Here is a 19,786-nt window from a genome sequence, read left to right on the forward strand (position 1 = left end):
AACTAGTACTCCTTATCTATGATGGGTTTGTATTAATAAGTTGATGTCTTAATAGTGTAGTTGAGATTTGGTTGCTAGGGTTAGTTTTTTTTTTGTTTGTTGAAGAGTTGCTAGGGTTGGTTGGGAGCTTTAAAATGCTAAGTTATGGGTTTACATCTTTGTATACCCCATTTGTTTCCAAAAAGAGTGTGAAATCAATCACACTTTTTCTTGGTCATCTTGTACTCTGCCCATTCTGTCACAACAAAAACAGAAGTAGGAAGGTGAAGGCATTAATCACCTATCTACTTCTTTGGCAACATTTAAGGCTCTATTTCAGTAAAAATAACAATTTGATCTTTGTAAAACTTAATATTTGGTTGAGTATATATAGAGGTTTTTTACATTAGCTACAATTTAGAACTGTGGCGAAAGAACTTTTTCTGTTCTAGTGCTAAGTTCCTTCAACACTAGCATCAATTGGTTTTGATTTGGATGCCGGAATCACACTGGGTAGACTTAACATAGTCGGCCATTTACATTGTCGTCTTGAAATAGGTGTCACGCTTGTGAAATTAGAAATGTTATTGCCGTTCCAAAATGCGATTTAATCATTCCAAAACCATTTCTAAAAGCTACATCGATGACCAACAATCGAACTGTTAAATGATAGCAAGAGTCAAACAATACTGATGTGATAGTCCCACTTTGTTCGGCAGTGTCAAATTTTTTTTGGATAGGCTCGTGGAGGGCTCATGGAGCTTCTGCAAGGAGAAACCTTGTACTACTGGGCTTGGGTCTGGGTTGTAAGAACGGGGACAATATTTGTGATTGTGGGGGCATGGGTCGTTCGAAATTTTATTTTCAAGATCAATAAGAACTAAAGAAACATCAAATATTTGTGAAACTTAATTAAAAAATAAAGTTGGAAACCTATATTTTCCTTATTATTGCACCATTTTTAAGATACCATAAGGACTACAAGATGAACTGAAATAACCACATTATTCATACTAAACCCTAGAAAAAGCTAAGCCTAGTTAGCTCTTTTAGTTATTTGATCATGGATGATCAAAACAAGGTGATTAAAGACATTCCAAATCTTTCTTTAGCATCCCTGTCGAAGGGATCGTCGCCCAAATACATATGAATGAAGGCCCTGCATAGTAATTCACTCTCCACCTTGCTCACTACCTCACCCTTCACTGTTGATATCCATGAAAAAAAACCACCCACAAAAGAAAATTCATAAAGAAGTGAAACTAGTGAAAAAATATCGACTAAAGGACGATTAGGTATTAGTAAGTTTCATTAGTTAAGTTAATAATAAATCCTTTACCCTTTGTTTGAAGGATGAATCCTGGAAGCCTTGTGATCTCAATTACTGAACCAGCTGTTAGTTTGATATCATCTGAAGCTTCACCCATAACCCTAGCAATATTAAACAACCACCCATAGTTAGAAAAAAAAATTCTATATCTGTCAGTTAAGTTAGTTAAAGTAGTTGAGTATGAACCTATATTTGTAAATATAGGGTTTGAAACTGGGTCTATCTAGTACATGGCTTTAAGGTCATAGCCTATAAGGTTTGTATATATAGGTAATCCTATATTGGTTGGGGAAGGGGCATGGTGGTCAGTTCATAACTGTGGGGAAAGCTCGTCTTTTGAGCTAGCTTTTGGGGTGAGAGAAATCCAAGACCACCCACTGGTACACAACTGGCAATCACACAAGTCTCGACCCAATTGTCTAAGTGTTGGAATGAGTGAGGCCCAAGATCGCCCAACAATGTGTGTGTGTGTGTGTGTATAGGTACCTGTTTGAGAGTTCATCGTTCTTTCGACCACCATTGAGCTTCTTAATGGCAGCTCCAAGACCTTCATCAAAGTTCTTCTTCACCATGTTCATAGTGAGATTACCAAACACAATTACTAGCCTAACCATCATCCCGGCTTCACTATCTATCACTGCTTGATACATTTCCTTTGTTGGTTTTGCAGATACTTTTCCGATCTTAGATCTCATAACTTCCTTAAGTTTCTCATTATCTGCAAACATACCGAACCCGTAGATCTTAATACCAATACCAAGAATTGTTTTCTTCCTCATACCAACTGCATTCAAAACTTTTCCATCATCTAATCTCACAGGAAATGAAACACCAGTCTTTGGCTCAACTTTAACTTCTACCTTTTCTTCCTTTTTCACCTCATCTTTAACAACAACAACCTCTTCGTTCTTCAATTCGTTCTTTTCAACTTCTCCTGTCTTCTCATTCTTGGATTCCTTATCCTCATCTTCATGACCACTTTTTGGTAATTCATTCTCAGCATTGATCACTACCTTTTCCTCACTACTAGAATTGTTGTCATTGTTGCTTTTTGGCTCATTAGTATCGTTTTCGATCTTGTTGGTATCTTCTGTCATAACTTTTGAGTTCTTGGGATCGATCTCGATCATATCGGTTTTAGTAGTGATGTCCTCAACACTAGGTGCCATTACTAGGTTGGTTATATTACTTGATAAAACAAGAAGTTGTTAGGGTTTAAGAATTGAGTTGGTTTGAAATTTGAGTTGGGGTTTGGGTGTATTTATAGGTAATAGAAAACACTTGAGAGGAAATGCTATGAATTTTAAGACATAAATGCTATGATCTCTATACTTGGAATCACACATACCAAGTATTTAGTTCAACAAAAAAAAAAACACATACCAAGTATTTTACATTTTGAATGTGGGTACTCGGGTTTGATAACCCATCGGGTACCCGGATTTAGAACCATAATTATCGATTTTCTCTTAAAAAAAATGGTTAAGTTTGTGATCTAATCTTAGTTCACACTTCCATTTTCGTGATTAAATTTGTGATCAACCATTTTCATGGTCTCAATAAGACTCCATTAACTAATGGGGGTGACTGGGTCGGAACAAGAATGGAGCCGGCCCGGTTGAGGTTGCTACTGTAGTATTGTACTGACACCCAAATTGAAACCAGATGAACATGAAGAAGATTGAAGGATGAGGGTTGGTTGGTTTAAGGTAAGAGATTGATAGCTTTTAATGAACCTCGAAATGGGGATTTCTTGATTTATCATCTCATCTTTAGTAGTACTAGGAATCAGATATTCAGGTCAAAGCATTAGCTTTCCTCCATGGGAAGATTTATGGGGCACCCAAAGTTTTCCAAAGCCCACACTTGCATAATGGCATACTTTCCAAGCCCACACGTGGATAAAGGCAAAGTGTTAAAATTGTGTCCCCAAAGCAAATTTTAAACTACCGTATAAAAGAGGTGCGCCTCTCGTCACTCTTTCCTCTTCACTCATATTTTTTTTTTGCTTGAGTAAGCGGGTTAAAGGGCCCGACCCTTCTCCCGCTCGTATTCTTTGTCTCTCTCCTAGACAAACTCAAAATTCTTGAACAATCAAACGAAAAGTTTGAAGACATTAGGGTTCGATCATTTCAATGTGAGAAGAAGAGGAAAACAGGGATCAATCTCTATCTTCTTACTTAATCTGAACCGTCAGATCAAAATTAACTGATCAGATTACAAGGTCAATGTGCCACGAAGTATTCAAGGGCACTTCGCCTTTTCAATAGAGCACGAATTAAATTCAAGATTCATTTATTTGTTTTGATATTATAGAGCAAGAATTGTGGCCAATGTGGCAGGCCACTTGGCCTTTTCAATTTGGAGTCAAGCCAGCCTTATAATGTTGACAAAAGGACTCAAATCCTAAAAAGTGAAATTTTATACCCCCAACCCAACCAAATCTTGGGCTCCCTGTGTGAGGGATTTCCCAAAATAAATGCAAAGCTGAAAAAGAGGGGACAACTGAAGCCATCCGATCAATTTTCTCTTGACATTAATAGATGAACACAGTATTCGAGGAAAAGATGGGCTTGTCGGGTGAGTTCCAATTTGGACCATTCAAGGCGAGGGAGCACAAACTGATTTTTCCCCTTCCAATTTCGGCGCCTCCTTGTTCAATTAAAAAAAGTAATCCATTATTGTGCAGCTATTACTACTCCAGAAAAAAAACGAAAAAAAATTTGTTATACGCACAATTTTGACCTAAGTTAATGACAGAATTTACAGAAAAATGTGTGATTTTTTGTAAGTTTGTCAATTGATATCCGAATATTTGACATCTGATCCGTAATCGCATTCGAATTTTAAGAAAATATCTTAAATTTCTTATATCAGATACAGATTCGGATATTCCTTATCGGATATCGGATACACCAATATCCGATCTGATAAATATTTGTATCTCTTAAGTAATATAAAAAAATAATAAAAATAAAGACGTGTTAATAATAATATATAAAATGTACGGTTGAGATTTATTATCAAGATCTAATGGTTAAAAATTTAAACTTAACATATAAAATTTTGTCTTTGTTTCAGATATCGGATAATCTGTTAATATTATCGGATTCGGATATTGATTTATGATATTCATCGGATAATTATCAAATATCAGATATCAAATACAAATATGATTATATCCGATCAAATAAGCTACCGTTTACATGTCTAATTTTTCGTTTATGTTTTACTTCGATACGAGGGTAAAAGTGACTCAAATATTAAGATAAGGGTTAGCGAGACTACAATAATTTGAAGTAAGGGTTAGCGAGACTACAATAATTTGAAGTTGAAATGTCAAAATTGATACTTCCATAAGTGTATATCTAATTTGATATTATATGAGACTTAAATCAAAACAATAATAATGGGAGTTAGACCATAAAGTTAAGATAAAATTTCAAAAAGAAATGAGAAGGAACGATTGGGATATTCAAGTCAACATCTCAGCTTAATATTATCGTTGTTCGTGATAAATTTAGTTTGGCATTATTCTTGATTTTTGGCCAAACTATAGATTATGAAATCACAAATGTTAAACGACCCGAAAAACAAGACCAACTAGAAATATGGAAGAATTGAAATCTAAGATCAAAACAATGTGTGTGATTAGTATGGTCTATACAAGAACACTGGAACGACGATCCAGTGAACGTCGATGTGGTTGACTCCAATTAGACATGCTCTTATGAGAGAAAATGGTCTGTATAAAAGTCGGCCACGTCGACGTCTGTTATGATAGGCCACATTTTTTGGGCCATTGTTCACAATGGTGGTTGTTATGTAATCAAAATGTCACTAATAAGAAGTGAGAAGTGAGAAGAGAGGAAGTTGTCTTCCTTCCCTAGTCTGAGACCCTAGAAATATTTACCCTAAGTCGACCAAAACCTGCCGAGTCTTCCCACGCCCGGGCTGACCTGAACAAGTGATGGTGGCTCTTATGAAACATCCATCATTTGTTTGTTTAAACTTTAAAGATATTTGTTTATAAGTCAACCCTATCAATCTATTGCACGGGCGAGCCGCAATTCTCAGGATCAGATGATGGAGTGCCCTAGGGCTGCTGCCCTATTTACCTCGATTTGTTAATCTACCCTAAACCCTGAACCCTACCTTCTTTTACTTGAGCTAATTAGAATCGACAACATTGGTGCCAACATAAAAATACTATCTCATCTTTTCTGTTGCAAAAAATGTAATTGGATTGAAATATGGAGCCGACTATAAGGGCAATGTTGATATGGTTTACTCCCATCAGACCGGCCCCTATGAGAAATATGTGCGAGTCGGCTACATTGGTATTTGGCTTTTATTAGCCTTAGTTTTCGAGTCAAATACTACTACTGTTGGTAAACGGTCAAAAACGTAGATCGACTCAGACTGAAGTTGATATGGACAAATTTTATTTGATCTTGTTGTCATTTAGAGAAAAAAATACTTTTCTTTCTAAATGTCAAGATCAACGAGGGTAGACTGTATTAGCTTTTGACACGTGTGTTGACACTTTTGTTTTCAGCCTAGCCAATTATTTGTACTCTTAAATATAATTTAAATTCAATAACTTAGATTTTACTTTTGTTGTTAATTGCCTCTAAAACTTCTGGGGGTTCAAACTTCAAAATGGATGCACAACCAATTGACGTAACAGTTTGTGAAGATAAAAATTGTTGAGTAATAGTTTCGTCCGATAATTTGATGATGATCTATTGAAAATTCATTATGCACGGTGAATACGTGTGACATGAAACGAGTAATCACGAGGAAGTGATTGTTGTGTTCTCAACAAAAAATAAAATAATCTTGTGGACATCCATTTTCTATGTACAAACATCCATTTCCTATGTACAAACATCCATTTCTAAAAGCTATTCACCCATCTTTTTATTTACAAAGCTACATATTACTACTTACAAATACTATTATTTTAGGCCACTACTTATCACTTGCCCTAATTAAACTCACATTCATAAAGACCCTATAAGAACAATATCCCAAGAAGAGACAAGTCCATGTGAACAAAACCCTCAGTTTCCAGACCAAACCCTTAGACCTACTAAAAACCCTAGTTACACAAGAAGAAGAATTACCAATACAGATAGATAGCCTCCACAGTAATGTAAAAGTTTCACAAATTTTGGAAGCAGAGAGAAGATGGAAAGTGGAGAAAACCTAAAGATAGAGGAACAGTTTCTGAATGCCTCCAGTTTTATACTAATCATTCCTATGAATTAAAATCTCAACCAGACCAACTTGTTCTTCCAGAATCCATTAATTAAAACACTATACACTCTTTTGCCCTAAAATCTGCTTACTCTTTATTGCTGTTGGGTAAGGATGGACAGATGAAAAACATACCAAATATAGACATTTTAAAAGACAATGAAATCTTCATGAATTGACATCACTCCAATTTTTATCAATCAATAGCCTTTAATCAACAAACATCCCATATTTCCATTTCCATTTTTATCTTGGAAATTGCTCAATGCAATTACTCCCCACAACATTCAGTATATCTCTAGCTGTCTAATCCCACTTTCATGACAATATACCACCAATTTACAAGATTATTAGAAGTATATGAAATAGTGGTCGGACAACATCTATCTTTTGTGAGCCATGAAAAATGCATGCATGGTAAGAGTGAGTCTATAACTCATTTGAATTTATAAATATCAACCTTAACTTAGAACATGCATGAATAGTAGTAGTTGCCAGTTGGTTGGAAAGAAGAATTTATTTTGAATTTTGTATTTGAAAATGTGCATTATGTACTACTACTACTACTCAATTACTTCCTCCCTCTACTTGTCCCTCTCTATAAATACAACACTTTATGTCCTCTATTCTCCAAGTTCCTCATTACCAACCAAATCATCTCCTCTCTCTCTAAATTTCTTGATTTGGAGAAGCTTCTTTTTTATTCATTTTTTGGTGATGGAAGAAGCAATGAGGCAGCTAAATGGTATGACCCATTACTCACTACAATCTGACCCACCCAATGACATACCATTAGCCAATACCCACAAGAGCTGCACCAACAAAAGAACATTGAAAGAGGTTGGTAGCTCCACTACTAGTGATAACTCTTCATTGAGATACAGAGGAGTTCGCCGCCGCCCATGGGGACGTTATGCGGCCGAGATAAGAGACCCTCAATCGAAAGAGCGACGGTGGTTAGGTACTTTCGACACTGCAGAAGAAGCTGCCTGTGCTTATGACTGTGCAGCTCGATCCATGCGTGGCTCTAAAGCTCGTACCAACTTTGTTTATCCTCCTTCACCACATAATGATCATCCCATCCCTCCATTTTTCTCAAAACCACCTCCACCACCCATCCATAATAGTACCAATACTCACCATTACACATCCTTCTCTCATTGGACTTCATTGAGTTCCAACAACAAATCTTCTTCTAGTAATGACTTTGTAAACCCTAGAGAGAAAAACTCTTCATTGAACATGTCTCTCGTTCATGGCATTCTTGGTTCTTCATCTACTACCCCTACCCATGAAAGACCCATACCTTTCTCTAGTAGCTCTGATTGTACTCCTCTCACAAACCCTAATCTTGATTCTTCTTCTACTACTACTACTACTACTACTACAAGTGTAGGTAGTGATTTAAACTACTTCCTTGATTCAACAAAAATGATACCCACTTCTTTTAACCCTCTTATAAGTGAAAGTACTCACATTAATGAACTAGACTTCTTTCAAAGTAAGTCCACTGATTCAGGTTATTTGGAGGAAGTAATTCATGGGTACTTTCCAAAACCTAGGGTTAATAGGTCATTACCAAGTGAACCATCCCCAGTAACTCATAATATAATGTGGAGAAAGATTGGTAATGATGATCAAGATAAAAATTGTGAAAGAGGAGGGTATTCTGAAGATAAGTCGTTTGAAGTTCAAGGTAGTAATGGAGGTGGAATAATGTATTCCCAACCACAGCAACAGATGATGACAATACCTTTTGTTAGTGAAGTTTCGTCGTCTTCGAATTATCCAATTTTCATTGATGGAATGTTACAACCAGAATTGTTCAATATATTTGCTCCTCAGTTGAAGAACACTGCTAGTAATCGATAATCTAGCTTAATTACTTGTTAATTAGTAGTAGTTAGACAAATGCGAAATGGTTCGACAAAAAAAGGCTGACACGACGGAAGTTGATTCAACGGACCCTCACTCGCTGGGCCATTTGGAGTAAGAAATTACCCAACCAGTGAGAGCAGGCCGCATCTGCCTCAGGTTGTGATCGATTTCTTCGACCCATTTAGACATTTCTAGATTAGTTGGTCTCTCTTTCAATTATGTCTCTTTGAATATGCATAGTAATTTACTATATAAGATGGAACTATATAGTGTATGACCTAACGTTTGTGTGATTTGGTTCACTTGCAAATTTTTGGAACTAGTACTAAGTATATTTTACAAATCAAAGTCAAGGGATGGATATGTTTTCGACACAAAAAAAGTGATGGATATGTTTGGTTTGAATGTTTGGGTGTTTCTTATGCAGAATTGGGACTTTGCCTGCCACAACACTTTGTATCTCTGAATCTTGTCTGGCCACATATCCTGACAGCGATTCAACCGCGATTATGCGCGTGCAGACTAACACTCCTTTAAAGTTAATTCTTGAATTCCAATACTCCTTTAAGGTTATTCTTTCTGCATTTTTCTCCTGAAAAAACATTGCACAAAAACTTGCCCGTATGGAGACACCTTTAATAATAATGAGGGCGCCTTTAGAATTCGTAAGCGGGTTTAGATGCAATAAAAATTTTAGCCTCACCTCACATTAAGCTATAGACACGTCAAATTTGTCTATAAGAACCCTTAGTGCGCGCCACCGATTTCACTTCGAAGTGTCTTTTGACTTGAGCCCATGGGTCATCCAATTGAAGTTGGTGACCGGATTCCATCTCGAAGATGCCTATAACCAAATCAGAGGTGTTTATAATGGTCTTTATGTAATCTAATAAAATACGTATTTGCTTAAAGATCGCAACACGAGAGAAAGGTGAGGCATAATATCATATCTAGTAAAGAAACACGACCAAGTGGACATTTTCCTCAAATTTAAATTGAATGAAAAGCCATTTTATCCATTCATTATTCAAAAAAAAAAAATAGAAAGATCATATTCAATGTATATATAGACCATTCAAGAGTGGTTAGAGCAACATTATTGGAGCTGCCTAGATTATTATTATATACATTATCCTATAAGTGATGATTGTTATATGTTTTAATGGAGTATATACCCCCTTAGACACACATAAAAAGAGATTTATGTTGAAGAGAGAGAGAGAGAGAGAGAGAGAGAGAGTATTGGGTGATAATCAACTACTACTTTCTTGGATGGATTCTCAACTCCCTTTGGTGAGAAGTGAGACTACTCAAAAGGTATGGACTATGAAGTTCTATAATCTCTCTCTAATCTCTATATATATGTAGATTAACTTTGATTTGCAAATTTTGATTTTTTAAACAGTAATATTCGAACTTTGGTGTCTTAACTAGAAAAATATACATATACATGAATGTTTGGATGATTTGTGTAGGAAAAAGGCAAAGAAATGGTAGGGGAACCAATAGAAACATTAGCAGTATATACATCGTTGTCGTCTCCGACAAGAATGACGAGACAGACATCTAGTGGAAGTGGTGGAAAAACAAATTGCCTTTGTTCGCCTACTACTCATCCTGGATCGTTTCGTTGTAGGTTTCATCGTACACTCAGTGGCCGCATCAAAATCGACGATCCTACTACTACTCACAACGAGTCTATTGATGGAACCAACCCAATTGACACTTCCTAATCTCTCTGTTTCTCTCTACTATATCATATCTGTGTATTTGAAATGTATCTATTTATCCCATTCTCTCCTTCTCTAGTACTTTAATATTATGATTTTGAATATGTACATGTTATTATCCAAACTTAATTATCCGTGCAATTAATCTTCGTCATATATATAACCACAAACAAATCTTTAATTAGTCCGAGTTTCTAAACCAGCTATTTGAAATAAAAATTTAAAAATATATAAACAGAAGAGACAACGAAATGGGTCGACCGGGTTTTGTATGTAATTTCATCCACGTGTTCAACTAGGCAGCAAAAAGTCGTAAAAGGAGAATCATATCTTTATGTTTTATATGTAAATCATATCTGCAATCTATTTTGAGATCTGAATGGACTCAAGTCAGTAACAAACATCTTTGATTGCCTGCCTCAGCCTCAGTTCACTAGTGATGTCTGACTTCTGAGTCTGAATGGTCAATTTAGGATGAGCCCCAAGAAAACCCAGGGATGTATCTCTAATATGCTCTATTATTTAGGGACGTAAATGGAAGTATAAACCCTCGTAGAAGAAAGAAAACACTCCTAACCAGTTGAGAAATAGAAGAACCCTGGCTGGTTTCAGTGTGTCTGAGAGTAAACCCTAAAAAATGAATTAATGGAGGTAAACACCAACTGTTAAAAGAACTTCAGGATCTTCCCCTCCATTGACCCATTTCACTGATCATCGTGAAAAATTTATTACTTCAAGAGAGAGATAGAGAGAGGGTTTTGTATACAGAGAGGGTTTTATAGAGAGATAAAGAGAGGGTTTTGCAGAGAGAGAAAGAAAGGGTTTTGCAGAGAGATAGAAAGAGAGAAAGGGTTTTCTTCTTTCTCATCTCTTATGTAGTAAATGATGTGGGCAGCAGCAAAGAACCTCCAAAATCGTTGCTTTGGTACCTCCATTTTTTCTCTCATCCAAACCAACAAGTAAGTTGTCAAGTTTCCCCTTAGTTTTAATTGAATTCATTTCTCTTATCTAAAACCCTAATTTTGATGTAATCTTTCATCATATAACAGGAATTTGTTGCACTCAAGATACCCTTCCACAAATTTGTTTGATAAAATTGTAATTGACGAAACTAGGTTAATTACTAGTAGGAAAGGTAACATCTTGCCTTCGATATCGTCTTTGTATTGTTATAATGGGATTAGATCGATGTCTTCATCTTCTTCAACCTCAAGGGGGAGGGGAATGAGAAGTAAAGTTGAGAGATTGATGAGGAAAGATGTTGGGAGAACCCAGAAGGAGATTCGACGAGCAAGGAATTTGCGAAAGAAATTAATGACAGAAGAGGAAAGACTCATTTGGAATCTTAGAAGAGTATGTCTTCTTAATTCAATCCTTTTGATTCTTTAAAATCGATTATGTTAGTATTAATCAACTTTCCATCTTCATCTCAAAATTAGTGCATTTGAAAGTTCATTATGCAATGTTCACTAATCAACAAATTATATTGCATAAGAAATGAAAATTAAAAACTGAAGTTGGTATTTTATCGGATCGCCTGTCTTTAATCCGGAATTCACTTTTAGAAAAGAGAAAGAACCTCAATAGTAGTTTTCCTAAGAAGAATGCGGAATGGACATTGTTATCTTCGAGATTGTTCAAATTTTGTATTTGATGGTTTAGCTTGAGTCATGATTGAGTGTATTGCTCTATTTAGAAGTAAAAGAATGTGTTTGAACTACCTGTCGGGAAGAGAGAAATACCCATAACTTTGATGGAATAGAAGGTGGCTTCTTCCCCATACCAAAAGGTTCTATATTGTAGTTTGCCGAGTCATCACGTGAGTCAATCTCAATCTTGGCTAACAACTATCTTATTTCAGTTTTGTGATTTCCTAGTTCCTATCATGTGGGTTTCTGTTGTTAGTCGGATGTGTCATGTTTGAGTTAGAATGGTTTGAGATACTAAGTTAATGGAGATGATGTTCCAATATCTTTCTATTGCTAATTAGATGTTTAGAGTTGGGTTTAAGTGGGATTCAAGATACCAATGTAGGCAATTCTGTTCCAATGACATCTCTAAGCATGACCAAAAAGAGAAGAGAAAGAATTCAGAGATTTAGATCCCTTGGATATGAACTTAACGTTTAAATTTACGAAAAACTTTATGTCGAAATTTCATCAAGATATTTATTTATCTCTTTGATATACAATCAGTTTCGTAAATCACCAAATTGCTTCAAAAAATTCATTACAATACTTGTCCATCAGAATTTTGAGTTCTGTATGATAGTCATGCTTATTGATGGGTTCACTATTTTCATGTATTTCCTCTCGTTTGTGAATGAAGGCCAAGAAGAAAGTAGCTTTGCTCCTACAAAAACTGAAGAAGTATGAGCTACCAGATCTACCTCCCCCTCGACATGACCCTGAGCTACTAACCCCTGAGCAACTTCAAGCATATAAGAAGATCGGATTTAGAAACAGAAATTATGTGCCTGTTGGTGTCCGTGGAGTCTTTGGAGGTGTCGTCCAAAATATGCACCTCCATTGGAAGTTTCATGAAACGGTTCAGGTTTGTTGTGATAACTTCCCCAAGGAAAAAATTAAGGAAATGGCGACTATGCTTGCAAGATTAAGTGGTGGTATTGTTGTTAATGTTCACGATGTCAAGACTATCATCATGTTTCGGGGAAGAAATTATCGCCAACCAAAAAATCTTATACCTATTAACACTCTTACCAAAAGAAAGGTAGTTTTCTTCTGCTCTTCCATTTCATACCTAGCGATTTAGCTATTCGGTATTGCTTAATTGACAGCCATTAAATCAATAAGTATGCTCATTTTTATGTATCAATTTCTAGGCGTTATTCAAGGCAAGATTTGAGCAAGCTCTAGAATCCCAAAAACTGAACATAAAGAAGATAGAACAGCAGCTTCGGCGGAAGGGTGTTAATCCGGAAGATCCAGTTGCAATGGCTAGCATTCAGAGAGTAGCTTCGACATTCTTTAATGCAATTGACGAGAAGCAAGGAACTCCTTATGTTTTCCATGGGGATAAAGATTCAGGTCGAAAGATTGATAACAGAGAAGAAGATGACCCCTTTTCCGAAGAACAGGAACAACTACAACTTGACAAATTCATAGCAGACATCGAGGAAGCTGCAGAACAAGAATGGGAAGCTGAGGAAGCTGCGGAAAAAGAAGAGACAGGTAGGATGAGATATTGGAACAGAGAAGATTCCGGTGGAAGGAGCAGAAGATCTGACATGCGGGGTGGTGGAGATTCCGACAATGAGATCAGAGGTCGGAGAAGGGACTGGGAAGACAATGATAGTAGACATTCTGCACGTGATACACGTAAATGGGATAGTGACGATGAAGATGACAAGACTGCAGAGGCATCGGGCGATGATGAATGGGATCAGAATTCTCTCGATAGTGACAAAGATAGTTCTGATGAAGTGCAAGATGAACCCAAGGTAAGAAGACCTGTAAAGAGAAACGAAATGAGTTACAGACCTGAGAACAGGGAAGGGTATAAGAAACATGGTGGGGTAAGACCAAGAGGAAAGATACCTGAAGAGTCCGTGTCCGAGGATGAATCAAGTGAGTTGGAGGACGCATCATGGGAATTGGATAGTGACGAAGAACCTGATTCAACGATGGCCCAAGTAGATGGAGACTATTATCTAAGCGGCAGTAGTGACGAGGAATACGTCGAGAAAACAGATAAGATAAATCCGACGAATGACAGAAAGAGCAAGACACAAAAACAGGTTGATGAGACCTGGGATAGTGATTAAACTCTTACTAACTACTATTATAAAGATTATAAAGAAAAAAGAAGTTCTTGATGATTGTAGTTTTTCAATTAGTACCAGAAAAATAGAAATTTTGTTAAATTATTCATGAGATTAAGGTTAATCAAATATTTCCGATCGGATCTCTGAGATGTGATTTGTCTAATTGTGAAGTTTGACTTTTTGTTGTTCTTCTAAGCTTGGGGTCATGGTGTATTGCTTGAACTGTAGTGGAATTGTTAATTAGTTCACCTTTTGACAGTTAGGTGTTAATTTCTCTTAATAGACAGACAGGTTCTTTTTTTACACTTTCATTGCTTCCACATATTATGACCACTGGGGACCTTCTGAAGGTGGTACAAAAGAGTGCTTGTTAAAGGACTCCAATAACTATGGTTATAATTAAGAGGAACAAGAGAATATATTATAAATTTATAAACACAAGTATGTATGTAGTTGATTTTCCTTCGAATTCGATACCAAAGCCTTGCTCCAAGGCCGAAGTTCTCAAAAAGTACGAATTTCTCTTGCTCAACAAGTCGGATTTTGTTTTACACTTTATCACACCAAATTATTTCATAATGTGGCCCAGCCAATATCGTAGATGAATTCTGATAGGAGAATGTAACAGGATTTAGAAAGGGAAAGTAAAACGTGTTTTTCTTTAAATCTTGTCTGACAACATACTTCAGTTGAAATTCAACCGAATTATTGATCGGGCAGAAAGACATTTTCTTTTGATTTAAACTCTAATTTCTTGTTTAGAAAAATTATTTTCAAAACTCAAGTTTAAGATCTAAATGTATTATTGTTTATCAATAGATGACAGGCAGAAAGACTTTTCCACCAAATTTAATCCTGTTTCAATCAAAAGATTAATTGAAAACATTAGTGTGAACAAAAATAGATTTTCCCACACCATTTTCCCACGTAAATAAACCGGCCCTAAAAGAAAAAGTCAAGAAAATAACGTTAGGGTTAGACACCCAAACCCTACCACCAGTCATTTCAATTTTCAACAACAAAAAAATCATGTCTGTCACATCACATGACAACCCTAATAATGTGATACACGTTAACCACCTTAAAAGATGCCCAAATTTCAAAACCACAATCATGTCATAACTATGAAAATTAACATTAAACTAATAGCTCATTTAACAATCCATTCATTAATCAAGCCCAATTCATCCAACTCATTTTGTCTAATTATCTATAAATAACTTGGCCAAGCAAATTAAACGTTTTACTAAGAGTTTAACAAAGAACACTGGCCGAAACCCTTGCAAACTTTACTCTGTACAAATATGTAGAAACCCCTAAGGCTATTTCAGCAAGCGAAATTAAGACCAGGATGGCAAAAGATTGATCTACAACAGAAGCTTAAATAAACAATCCGAGTTCACGATCTAAAATGACATAAGCAGAGAAAAAAATGATCTTCATCATGAACTCAGAGACAAGGTAAATCAGATTATACTAATCATGAAGTTGTTTAAAAACGACATTTGAAGAAGAAATGTACGAATAAGTTAGTCGTAGAAACACACAGAAAGGCTAAGGCTAGGACAACGCCAACCACAGAACAATGCTTTTTCTTTAGTCGAATTTGAAGTATCAAACACATACCAACAAGACCAAGATTCAATCAGCAACTCAGATGCTTTTTTCCTCCTTCAAACTCTCTAACATTGACAAAACCAAACCCTAAGAAATGCAATATACAAAAGTTTTACCAAGGAAGTGCAAGATGAGTTTCGCTTCCCCAACTTCTATCTCTATAAAAATGGCTAAAATTAGTTGGATAAATAAGATATCCATATGCACACAGAATGTCATCTTCAACTGTCTACCCAGACCCTTTCTGGTACTTAAAACGAGCTGAACAACAAACACCATTATGAAGCAGGCCATCGGAGTTCTATCAGTGAGACCTACCCACTTTCTCGTTTGCAATTTCCGGGCAACAAGAATTTATACTTATCGGCATTGTTCAAGATAAACGCCGGAAGATGAACAGCAGAATATGAATGAGGAATTGGTCCTAACTTTCCAATGATTTCCTTAAATGTGTACTCCTCTGGAATCATGTCGAATAGATCAGCCCCCTTGCAGATCAAATCTTGAATCCTTTTCGGATTCAAGAAATGAGTGAACCTCACCCGATCAAAATGACTATAAGCTTTCATCTTAAATATGAATTCGCTTATATGACGGAAGCAAAAACTGCAATGCCATCCCGCGTCTGCTAATATATCATCAGTTTGTCGATAATGTGCATACCTTGTCTTCCCCTTTTGATAGACATGAACCGAAGCTCTCCAACTCTTATTATCCACAAGAAACTCGAATGAGTATAAGTAATTATTGAGCCGAAGATGAAGGATTTTAGGGATTCCGTCACACCATCTCAGGAGATTAATCGTATGACCACTGGGGATCTCATCAACATCCGACATTATCAACAAATCATCGTCGGTAATTCCGCCACGTCTGAGAAGCCGGTCTAATGCTACTCTCTGATAAGCTTCCTCAACAAATGGGTTCTCCCCTTTCTTAAACCTTCCTCCAATTGTATCATAAGTAAGTCGATTCTCAATAAATTTGAACTCATCTCGATGGCTAGCGAAGACTAGTGGCTTCGGCAAGCCAGTAAAAGTTGAATTTGACTCGAGAAGAACAAACTGGGTTATGTAGGGATACAACTCTTTCCACCTAATTGTAAGTATCTCAAGCTCATTACTAAACAACACGGCATCAAATACCCGTCTGGGTGAATCACGAATTCCCCAACCATGAAGCTTGCAAAGCTTCTCCATTGACACATCTTCATGATAATAATGTGGGATATCATGGAAAGGTTTTGGAGGTTTTTCCCATATAGGCCGTAAGAAATACGAAATCTTCTGTCCATGTAAATATATACCAAGAATGCATGTCGGAACGATAATGAAGAAGAGAATGTAGGCTTTCAAATCCACTCCCCGTAAAATACATCGAAGTCTGGACATACTTAGAGCGGTTTTCGTCGCCTCCTGCAAGTTAAAGTGTTAGATTTTTAGTAGAACAAGCTAAATACTAAATAGATCTTGTTTTGAGTTCTTCAAAGTTCATTGAGAAACAATCTATTAGCTCCATTGACCTAACAACAATAGAAGTAGGAATTGGAATTCCTAAGATAAATAACAAAATAACTTCATAATGGAATTATCAAATCACAGCTTCTTATGATTGAAATCCTAAATCACACTCTAAAATCTCCTTAAACATATCAAGGTCAAGAGATAAGAAAAAAAAAATACATATAGCATTATGTCAATTCTACTCTAGATTTCATTAGGTTTAGGGTTTTGATCATGGAAACTGATACCCATTCTACATTCATGAACAGATCGAGAACAAGTCAATTTTTTTAAAACTCCAAATTCAAAATAGAAAAGAAGATCAACCCATACCTGCCCACAAACATCTTCACAAATATCATCTGTCTTCTTTGAACAATAATACCCTCCTCCTTCAGGCATCATGAAATCAAAATCAAACAAAAAAAAAACCCTTCCTTTATCTTCTTCAATCTGATTTGGAAAATTTCAATCTCAAATCAAAACTTTAATAATCTAGATCAAGCTTCAAATTGGCGAAAATGGGTAGGCGAATCACCAACAATATCAACGAAATACCTAGAGAAGCAGCGGAATCAATGGCTTCTGGTATCTCAGTCGGTCTCTGATCTGTCTTTGGCCGTTTGGTGGTTGGGCTTATACTATTATTTAGTATTTATTTCTCTCTTTAACTTGAATCCTTTTGCAACTCAAAATCTCTAGTAAACCTAGAGAGAGAAAGTTAGAGAAGAGAGAGAGAAGGAGACGACTTTAAACAAGACTACTAATTACAAGGTAAAAACCCTAAAAAGTATAAATTCGATTACTTCATTCGTACAAATTACATTAGGAGAAGGTTATAGTAAGAAAAGTTTAGGTTTACCCCCCTGGCCCCCTCCCTCTCCACTAATGTGAATTGAGTTTCCCACCCATTTAATAGTCCAACCGTCTTAAACTAACAAATCTGTGAATTGGTCGTGAATTTTGTGGTCGCCTCAGGTAAATTGTAGACGATAATGACCTCTTGTGCTCCTTTATATTGGACCAGAGGCCGAATGCTTAAAAGCAAGAAATACCCCTAACACATTCTGAATTTTCTGTTCTTATTCATCATAGTCGGAATTTCTATATTTTTCTAGGATTACATAACTATACAGGACTTTGGACTCTTGAAGCTTAAATGGTACTATATTCATACGTTGATTTTCTTGAAGTGGTCATGTGTAACGCATGCAAGGGTGCTTATGTTTATATTTGGTCGTGCAACAACTGCTGAGAGAATTCAAACGCAACAAAGACTTTGTTAGTTTAGGAGGAGAACTTAACGGGACTTTAACACCAGGGGGGTTAAGCTGAATAACACATTAGTGGGAGGTGAAAACCTAAGATTTTAAAAAATTTAAACCCTAGGAAAAGATTATGTTAGGATAAAGCAACTTTTTGCCCCTTTGTAGATGGAGTTGAGTGGCCATTGCATTGAGTACATTTTCTCTCTCTTTCTCTTTTACCTTTTCAATTTCTCTTTATGTTTTCTCCCAAATTCAAAATTTGGGAGCCCCAGCCCACATGCTCCAACTCGGGAGCCCCATGCTCCCTGGCTCCCAAATGGGAGCCCGGGCTGGGAGGCTCCCAGCCCCAAATATGGCCGTTGGGGGTATCCCAACGGCCATATTTGGGGTGGATCCCCTAAAAAGGGGATCCACCCCACTTCTTTTTAATTTTTTTTAATTTTTTTAATTTTTTTTTTAAACTAATATTTTTTTCAAAAAATATAAATTGTTTTAAATTTGTTTTTCCAATCATTTCTCTAATTTTTTTTTTTTTTTAATATTTTCAAAATTCCTTTTCTCTCTCTAACATAATATTAAATTTCAATTTTATATTTAAAATTAATAATTTATAGTTGAAAATTGAAATTAAAAGTCCGCACACGTACATTACACACGTGCATAATTTTGATTTGGGAGCCCCTGCTGGGAGGCCGACGTTGGAATTGAGGAAAGCCCCGGGGCTCCTAAAAATCAAGGGCTCCCAAAATTGGGAGCCCCTGAATTTTGGGAGCCTCGGGGCTTTGCTCAATTCCAACGTTGGGCTCCCAGCAGGGGCTCCCAAATCAAAATAATATACGTGTGTGAAGTACGTGTGCGAAATTTTGATTTTAAATTTCGACTATGAATAAAAATGTGATATTATTCAAGAAAGATAATTTCAAAAAGATAAACACAAAAAAATTAAAAATTAGAGAAAAATACTTTAAAATGAAGTATTTAAAATAAGGGTTATTTCCCTAATGGCCCCCTACTTTGTGACCAGCTTCCTGCCTAGCCCCCTACTTTACGAGAAATGCCCATATGGCCCTCTCCCGTTATAACACCTTTACTCTCTCTCTTCCATTTCGTTTCTCTCTCCTCCAACATGTTTTCTCTCTCTGCCACCTCGTTAAAACCTGCCAACTCATCATCTTCTCCGGGAAGGTCGCCGGCCGACCAATTTTCCGGCCGGCGACCTTTAAACCTAAATTTTTTTTTTTTTTTTTACATCTCTCCTCTCTCTCTCTCTCTAAAAAAAATCCTTCTCTCTCTAAACTCCGGGGAAGGGGGTTACCCTTCGCCGGAGGACCTTTAAGGTCTGCGGGAACAGACCTTCATGGTCTGTTCCGGCAGACCTTGATCTGCTCGGGCAGACCTTAAAGGTCCTCCGGCGAAGGGTAACCCCCTTCGCCGGA

The 19,786-nt window shown here is 36.5% G+C and overlaps 4 protein-coding genes across 4 annotated transcripts; 2 read left to right on the forward strand and 2 right to left on the reverse strand.

The window, feature by feature from the left end:
- Positions 1-877: 877 nt before the first annotated feature.
- On the reverse strand, positions 878-2,543 carry LOC147553338 (chalcone isomerase-like protein 1). The gene is made up of 3 exons (XM_086670651.1): positions 1,796-2,543; positions 1,319-1,410; positions 878-1,184 (listed from the first exon to the last, which is right to left on the reverse strand). Exons 1-3 carry the CDS (start codon positions 2,476-2,478, stop codon positions 1,051-1,053), a joined length of 909 nt encoding a protein of 302 aa, XP_086526777.1. The 5' UTR covers positions 2,479-2,543; the 3' UTR covers positions 878-1,050.
- A 4,703-nt stretch (positions 2,544-7,246) lies between these two features.
- On the forward strand, positions 7,247-8,513 carry LOC147553339 (uncharacterized). The gene has a single exon (XM_086671219.1). It carries the CDS (start codon positions 7,289-7,291, stop codon positions 8,441-8,443), a length of 1,155 nt encoding a protein of 384 aa, XP_086527345.1. The 5' UTR covers positions 7,247-7,288; the 3' UTR covers positions 8,444-8,513.
- Positions 8,514-10,010: 1,497 nt separating this feature from the next.
- Positions 10,011-14,112, forward strand: LOC147553340 (RNA-binding CRS1 / YhbY (CRM) domain protein). Its single transcript, XM_086664958.1, has 4 exons — positions 10,011-11,138; positions 11,229-11,532; positions 12,508-12,909; positions 13,022-14,112. Exons 1-4 carry the CDS (start codon positions 11,062-11,064, stop codon positions 13,961-13,963), a joined length of 1,725 nt encoding a protein of 574 aa, XP_086521084.1. The 5' UTR covers positions 10,011-11,061; the 3' UTR covers positions 13,964-14,112.
- A 1,301-nt stretch (positions 14,113-15,413) lies between these two features.
- Positions 15,414-17,968, reverse strand: LOC147553341 (uncharacterized). The gene is made up of 2 exons (XM_086671146.1): positions 17,416-17,968; positions 15,414-16,995 (listed from the first exon to the last, which is right to left on the reverse strand). The coding sequence occupies exons 1-2, from the start codon at positions 17,485-17,487 to the stop codon at positions 15,895-15,897; spliced, it is 1,173 nt and encodes a 390-aa protein (XP_086527272.1). The 5' UTR covers positions 17,488-17,968; the 3' UTR covers positions 15,414-15,894.
- Between the last annotated feature and the right edge of the window lie 1,818 nt (positions 17,969-19,786).

The sequence above is a fragment of the Eschscholzia californica genome, unplaced genomic scaffold, assembly GCF_041429995.1.
Source record: "Eschscholzia californica isolate CP2 unplaced genomic scaffold, dmEscCali1.0.p SCAF_3, whole genome shotgun sequence".
In the NCBI taxonomy this organism is placed as follows: Eukaryota; Viridiplantae; Streptophyta; class Magnoliopsida; order Ranunculales; family Papaveraceae; genus Eschscholzia; species Eschscholzia californica.